Raw genomic sequence first — 7,926 nt, 5'->3', positions numbered from 1 at the left:
ACACTTTCATGTTTTCATTACATTACATACATACATTAAAACATGATATTCGTTTGCGTACAGCACAATTTTGGCATTGAGGGTAGGTAGGTAAGTTGCTCTTTGTAGTTTTTGCTAGTCATAATAAACCATTTATGAGATACTGATGTTAGCATTTATAAATTGTTGTTTATGGTTACGGAGCAAGATTATACTACGATTAAGCTGAGTGGATCGAAGGAAAATCAATCATAGTCTTATTATTATTATTGTTTATTAACCTGGTAGGTATATGACTCCATTCCTTCTGATAGAATGTGGTAGTGGGGTTCAAACGAGAAGACGACCAGTACATAGGTAGAATAAACTACCTACCTTCACTTGCCACCCGCGCTGTGCCGGCTCGCGAGATGCTTTTAAGCCTCATTTGAAGAAATCCAGGCTATAAGAGGAGGAGAACATGTGTGCTGGTATAATATTCCATTTTTTGGAGGTGCGCCAAAGCAAAGAGTTAGCGAATTTCTTCGTGCGCGATGTAATTGATGTCACAGTTAAGCGGCGATATTGCGAGTTCTCATCAGTCGATACAACTATTACTTCTACGTTGCCAAAAATGCGGACCGCGAGGTCCTCAATGAGGACTTGACTGAGCCATCCTAAAGGGGCGAGCAATATTCAATGTAGTACAGTAGCTATTGTATTCGTAAGGCTATTTTGATAACGACCTCTATATAATCTCATGGATTGAGTGTGAAAGGAGACAGTTTAGTGGATTATTAAAGGACTTGACTGGGCTAGATGCAATGGACAAAATGTGCTCAACCGAGAGAGAGAGCTTGAGAGGGATAAACTTAAATTTATTTTAAGTCCGTTGATAACTAAAAAAATTAGTAGCCAAATTTAATAATGAAAGTATTTTAATTTCTCTTTTAAAAATAATAAAATACTTATATTAGTTGTCTAATTCCAGTGTTGGAAGTAAAAAAGTATATAAAATATTACAATTTACCCAGCGTGTTGAGCAAACGTGTACTAGAGGCTTTAGATATGCTATAATCTGTTATTTCTTCTTCCGAATTTTTATGTATGTACATACCTATCAACTATTTCTGTTTAATCTTCGTTTGAATGTCAGTCAGTGGGTGTTCACTTACATTTACGTTTATTAAATTATATTGTTAGTTTTAACAAATGTGTATAAAGTGTCTTTTTTTTAGTGTATACTAATTTTTTTAAACAATTGTGTTAATTTTTAGTATTCATTGTTCCCATCGACTGTGATATATTTTTTAATTCAACGAGAATAGCGTAAGGTAATTTTTTAGAATTTTTTCTAAGTGGAATAACGGATAATTGTATTATATTAATATACGGATAATTAATAATATTTTTATTTTAAACATCTTTACCATATATTCTTTTACGTACGATTAGACTATTTTTGCAAAAAATGTAGTAACGTATTTTTGTTAAATAAATCGCTGAATTAGTGATCTCAAATGTTTACTAATCGTGTATTTGATTAAATTCCAATTTTGTTTCAGAATGCTTAGAGGAAGAGTGCAACATTTACTTCATTGCATACTATTTATATCATTTATATTCTTATTTTTGGTCTTTGCTGGTGCTATCAATTTAGACAACAAAGAGAAGCCTTATATTGACCCTTGGGAGACCTATGGCATTTATGGAGCCATTATTTTGTATACTTTGAGGCTCCTTACATTTCTAACAATACCCCAAGTTTTATGTAATTTTGGAGGATTAACATTATTTAATGCATTCCCTGGGAAAATTAAATTGAAAGGATCTCCTTTGCTTGCTCCTTTCATTTGCATAAGGGTTGTGACTAGGGGTGATTTCCCTAAGCTGGTAAGGGACAATGTCTCCAGAAATATGAATATGTGTATAGATGTTGGTATGGAGAACTTTATGATTGAAGTTGTGACTGATAAAGCTTTAAACTTGCCTAAACACAGAAGAGTAAGGGAAGTTGTCGTACCATCAGAGTATAAAACAAAAACAGGAGCATTGTTTAAGTCAAGAGCACTTCAATATTGTTTGGAAGATAATGTTAATATATTAGCTGAGACTGACTGGATTGTACATTTAGATGAAGAGACTCTATTGACAGACAATTCTGTTCGTGGTATATTAAACTTTGTGCTAGACGGACAACATCAATTTGGCCAAGGTTTGATCACTTATGCTAATGAGCATATTGTGAATTGGTTAACAACACTTGCTGACAGTTTCCGGGTAGCTGATGATATGGGAAAACTGAGATTTCAATTCTATTTATTTCACAAACCACTCTTCAGTTGGAAAGGCTCATATGTTGTCACTCAAGTAAGTAAAAATTTGTTATAAAGTACAAGGCTATATGTTGTTAGATAAACAATATAAATTGAGTTTTCGTTATCAAAAAAACATAATTATTTCTTATCTTATAGGTCAGTGCTGAGAAGAAAGTGTCATTTGATAATGGCCTTGATGGTTCTGTCGCAGAAGACTGTTACTTTGCCATGAAGGCATATGTAGAAGGATATTCATTTAATTTTGTTGAGGGAGAAATGTGGGAAAAATCTCCTTTTACTCTATGGGATTTCATGCAACAAAGAAAGAGGTGGATTCAAGGTATACTATTAGTTGTTCATTCTCAAGAAATACCTGTTTTTAATAAAATTTTCTTAGCAATATCATGTTACTCATGGGTAACACTGCCTTTATCAACTAGCAATATTTTGCTTGCGGCCTTTTGTCCAATACCATGTCCACAACTATTAGATCTTATATGTGGTTTTATAGGAGCAGTCAATATTTACATGTATATATTTGGTGTTATTAAATCATTTCCAATTCATAGATTTGGCCCTCTTAAATTCTTTCTGTTTGTTGGAGGTGCGTTAGCTACGATTCCCTTCAACATAGTCATAGAGAATATTGCTGTCATATGGGGTATGTTAGGTAAAAAGCACAAATTTTATATTGTAAATAAAGAGGTAAAAATACCAGTTACAGTATGATTCTTATAGTATTTAATTGTTGGTTTCATACAGTTATAAAAATACATAGCACAAATAACTTAAGATTTGTTTGATAATATAATGCTTAGAGATCAATACATGTTGATGTAATTATTGTTTTTTATTTATATCAGTGATTGTAATTTTTTAAACATGAACAAGTATTTAGTCACCTGTCCTATATTACCAAAGACTTAAAATTTTGATTTAGAAGTAAGTTTTAGTTTTGTCAATTTTCATTGCATAATTGAGTTTGTTATTTATTTTTAGTCTGTATAATTTTCGATTAGAAATGAAGAAACTTTTTTTTTAACGAACAATATATTTTGTATTTTTGTAAACAACATATTTTTTTAGTAGATACTGTTGTTATTGTTGTGTGTTTTAGTATTACTTTAAATTAGTATTCAGTTTTAAGTGAGTTGATCTACAGATAGAAAACATTCATTTAAAATTCAAGTATACAAATGCATGTGGTTACGAGGAAATACTAAGATATAAGTCGGCACAAACATGTGGTAACCCATACCTACAATAGACTGTTATTTGAGAATAATGTAAGAATTATAGTGTAGTTTATTGTTTGTATGAATATTTATTACATAACATATTTAAACATGGGCACACATTAAGATTTATTAAATACTTAAATAACTAAAATATCTGTAAGTTAAATGTCCATTGTTTTGTTCTACTCAATGTACTTAAATTTACAACTAAATTTATTTCGACTCAAGACGTTGAGTTTTTATTAGTTTAGTGAATTTACTAATAATTGGGTTCTCATACATTTGAGTCATTTGAAACATTTTAATTATTTATTCTTATGTTTCCGGTATGATAAGTAATATTTGATTTGAAAATTTTTCAAAACAATTAGTTGCTACTGTTAGTTTAAAAGGTTTTATGTATTAATCGTTACAATTTTAAAATTTCATAAAAATCTTTCGGTAGATATTATAAATTTTATTATTTAGAAGATAAGTTAATTAGTTACCATGGAAAAAGCAGAGGAAAATGTTGAATAATACATCAATAAACATAAGGAAAATATCAGTTATTATGGTATGCAAAGAACACATAATTTTACATACAACCTTTTCCGACTAAGAGTTACATGTGGAAAGTTTTTATTATCAGTATTATTATCATGAACACATCAGTCTTGTTTGAAGTTGTAGTCGCAAATACGATTCAAATATAAAATCTGAAGCATTTAATTAAAAAAAGTCAACAACCGGAAACTAAATTGTAATAGAAATTAAAACTACTACTATATAAAATTTTGCGTGATGCTGACGTCATGGCTTCGTCACTACTATATTATTTTAAAATATAATTTGTTGAATGTAGTTATGACAAAATTTATGTATTTTTATTGACCCCAAATTTGTAAATTATACTTGATGAAAACGTTAACCATTCTATATGTAAGTAACAAAACAATCGTTTTCACAAGTATATATGTGGATATATAAAACCTTTTTATTGTATTTTGTAAATGATCTCTATATAAAAAAATGAAGCTAAAAAGACATAGTTGATTCCTTAATAACGTTTTATAATTACGACCTGAAGGAATGTTCAAAATTTAAATTTAAGTAGTTTAGTAAAAGTATTACGTTTAGTATGTATTCTTGTTTTTCATGTAAAGTATGGTGTAAAATATTGTGTGAAACGTAAAATTGTCCTCAGTATTGTACTTTGTTTATTTAGATATAAAAAAATATCAATCACAAATATCATTTTAAAAAAAAATAACGTTGTTATTATCTTAAACATATTTGACTAGTCATAAATGTAATTAAGTACGATAGTTATTAAAATAATATTACGTATGTTTAAAATATAAATGTCAAATTTTTCGTCGCATGTAAGGGTCAAATTGTTGTTTACAAGGTGTCAATTGGCGCCTTGCGCTCCCTTAGGAACGATTCACATAAAATGCTTCGCATTGAATCGCGCTTGGTAAAGGAAATTGAATTGTCTGTACAATACATAAGTCTATTTTTCGTTCCATGCGACGTGGAGATGTGAATCGTACCTTATTATAACAATTAACTGCCACACACTGACACGTCCCCAATTAAAAAGAATTACACAATTATGTGATTATAGCAAGCATTTGAGAAACTGAATTTGAGTTTGTATATTTAGTTAAATCTATTTTATAATTGGAAAATAGTATTATCGATATATGTGTAGCATTAGTTTATCGAAGTTTTTATAATGATCATACGCGTTTGTTGTTTGCCAGATTCACGTAAAAACTGCAATTATGTTTGTAGATTTAATGACTAAAAGAAAAACAAAAAACTTTAAATGTTTAAGTGATTGTGAATCCCAAGAACGAACAAACTAAAACGTCATCATCAAATTATTCATTATATCGCATATCTAAGTGGTTGGTTGTGGTTTACTGGATTTCCAATAATCATATTATTGATAAGATAAGCCATTCTCGCATGCATGGTTTTTAACTGATAATTCGCACCTCATTCTTACGAATATACTTATATTGAATAAAAAGTGATTTCAGATTGAGTAAATTTTTGTTTTTTTTTTTCACTTTTAAATTGCTTATAGTATAAAGCTGATATTTAAAATAATAAGAGGTAAATAAAAGTAAATTTGTTAGTTGTTATAAAACGCTATCACGATTGTAAAGTGGTGGTTTTTTTATGATATAGGAAGGTGAAAGAGCAAATGGGCCACCCGATGGTGAGAGGTCACCACCACCATTAGCGGTTTCGTTAATATTATACATTCCTTACATGGTCAATGCGTCACCAACATTGTAAGCTAAGCTGTAAGATGAGTAACAGTCCGTGATCCATCATTCCCCCTACAAACTGGAACACCACAATACTAAATATTTCTGTTAAGCAATATAATATTTGATGAGTTGGTAAATTAAGATAAAAAAATGCGATTCATTAATATTTTTATCATTGATAATATATTAATAGAATACACTACTTGATATGTATATTTCAATTTAAAGGAAAAACTTATATTTAAAACTCTTACTATAATGAGTTTAAATAAATACGCAAAGAACATATCAATATTTACTATAACAAGTCATATTTATTTACATATTTACAGAGAACCTTGGGCTCATTGCAGAGACTATCTTTTAAAATATTTTAACGATTTTTTATATAATTCATATGCGCCAATCGTAATGCAATCCACTTATCTATAAATCAGCGAAAGACGTAACGTGCTGAACGAACCTATGACATTTTTCCGCGAATATAGGGCACTGAGTGACGCCCAATCGAGCAAGTTCAACGACCTTTTTAACGACTCGATATTTAAACACAAGAAAATAAATAAATAAATAATAAATATGAGACAACATCACATCCATTACTTTGATCCCAATGTAAGTAGCTAAAGCACTTGTGTTATGGAAATCAGAAGTAACGACGGTACCACAAACACCCAGACCCAAGACAACATAGAAAACTAATGATAGTCTTCATTGACTCGGCCGGGAATCGAACCCGGGACCTCGGAGTGGCGTACCCATGAAAACCGGTGTACACACCACTCGACCACGGAGGTTGTCAAAAGAAAACACACTTAAATATCGAATAAATCAAATTTTTGCCGTCCCGTCGTAGTTAGGGAGAAGGACACAGTGGGTTATTGTTGATGCATACAACTGTACCCAATGCAATAATATGTCCTGCTTAGCTGTCTAGTCACCCATTAGGTTTCAGTATCATGTATGGGTGTCCTGTAGATATAGATTGATTATTATCTAATATCATCAAGAGAAACTTAGTGCATAATATATTGCGGTCAAAATAAACAAAAAACAAGGTAAGCTCACAATAAAAACAAAACTTTCTTTGGCGTACTAAGATAAATTAAAAATCACAAAACAAAAAGTAATATACGTAAGGTTCAAATTCAGAGATCAAGGTTTCAATTTTTTCGTATTGGTTATTATGTATATTCCTTCGAATATAGAAAATTTCGATGATGTATATAGGTAGCTGTATATAGACGATATAGACTATTTTCCGTATTTAAGAGCTGTTAAGTTAGCTGTTAATTGTTACGAAGAAAAAAACCTAGAAAATTTGTTTGAACTTGAGAGGATTGGTGAACGCTGTCACCGACTGGGGAAAAATGTGCAATATTTTTTTAACTTGTGGCTTACCTATTACTCAATATGTGTCGTGACTGCATAACTAGCATACTTAGATAACTAACGCAGAAATTTTTAAAAATATGTTTTCAAGGAAATTCGTTTTTAATGATACATTATTCCAATAATTAATAAATTATACACACGCTCGTTATCCGTAGTATGTACAAATATTAATAACAAACTCTAATAATAATATAGAAATAGTGCTTGTTATGTTATATGATTCCCTTCAAAAATGTATAGTTGTATAATTACGTTCGAAATAAAAAATGCTGAATTTCAACACACGTGACTCGCGAATAACTTATACCTATCTACTTTTGCTCATTATTAAATAAGACTTTAATGTAATTTCCTCCGCGACTGTTATTCTGAAGATTTTTCCTTAAAGGTCGAGTAAATAAGTACACAATGTTTTTATGCGCAGCGATGTCACGTTGTAAATATTTTCTGTAATATATTTTGTGTATTATATTTTTAATTTGTAGACAAAATTGCTTTTAAAATTGTTGGTGACGTCACTTTGCTGTATTTTAATCTGTGGTACATATAGTAGAAAAGCAAGGTTTATAATAAAGTGAATTAATCATAAGCCCGGCCAATCAGGAGCGTTTTGTGTCACGTGACAAACGTTTGAAAAAAAAACATTTTTATTGATTGATGATTTTTGAATACTTATATGTAGTATTATTTTCAAGTTTCGTTAGTAAATAACCATTTTTAAACTCATAAGATACACTGATTACAGAAATT

The 7,926-nt window shown here is 30.2% G+C and overlaps 1 protein-coding gene across 1 annotated transcript; it reads left to right on the top strand.

Annotated features, from left to right (window-relative positions):
• Positions 1-1,090: 1,090 nt before the first annotated feature.
• Positions 1,091-5,554, top strand: LOC124544138 (beta-1,4-mannosyltransferase egh). Its single transcript, XM_047122592.1, has 3 exons — positions 1,091-1,292; positions 1,524-2,328; positions 2,433-5,554. The coding sequence occupies exons 2-3, from the start codon at positions 1,525-1,527 to the stop codon at positions 3,003-3,005; spliced, it is 1,377 nt and encodes a 458-aa protein (XP_046978548.1). The 5' UTR covers positions 1,091-1,292; position 1,524; the 3' UTR covers positions 3,006-5,554.
• Positions 5,555-7,926: the final 2,372 nt, after the last annotated feature.

Source organism: Vanessa cardui, chromosome 4 (genome assembly GCF_905220365.1).
Source record: "Vanessa cardui chromosome 4, ilVanCard2.1, whole genome shotgun sequence".
Classification (NCBI taxonomy): Eukaryota; Metazoa; Arthropoda; class Insecta; order Lepidoptera; family Nymphalidae; genus Vanessa; species Vanessa cardui.
The sequence above is the reverse complement of the archived record's forward strand: the minus strand, read 5'-3'. Positions and strand labels throughout refer to the sequence as shown.

Bases quoted from the DNA above. Each gene is read 5' to 3' on its own strand.
- LOC124544138 (XM_047122592.1), top strand. From the start codon at position 1,525: ATGCTTAGAGGAAGAGTGCAACATTTACTTCATTGCATACTATTTATA. The intron at 2,329-2,432 runs GTAAGTAAAAAT...CTTATCTTATAG, and splicing joins GCTCATATGTTGTCACTCAA to GTCAGTGCTGAGAAGAAAGT.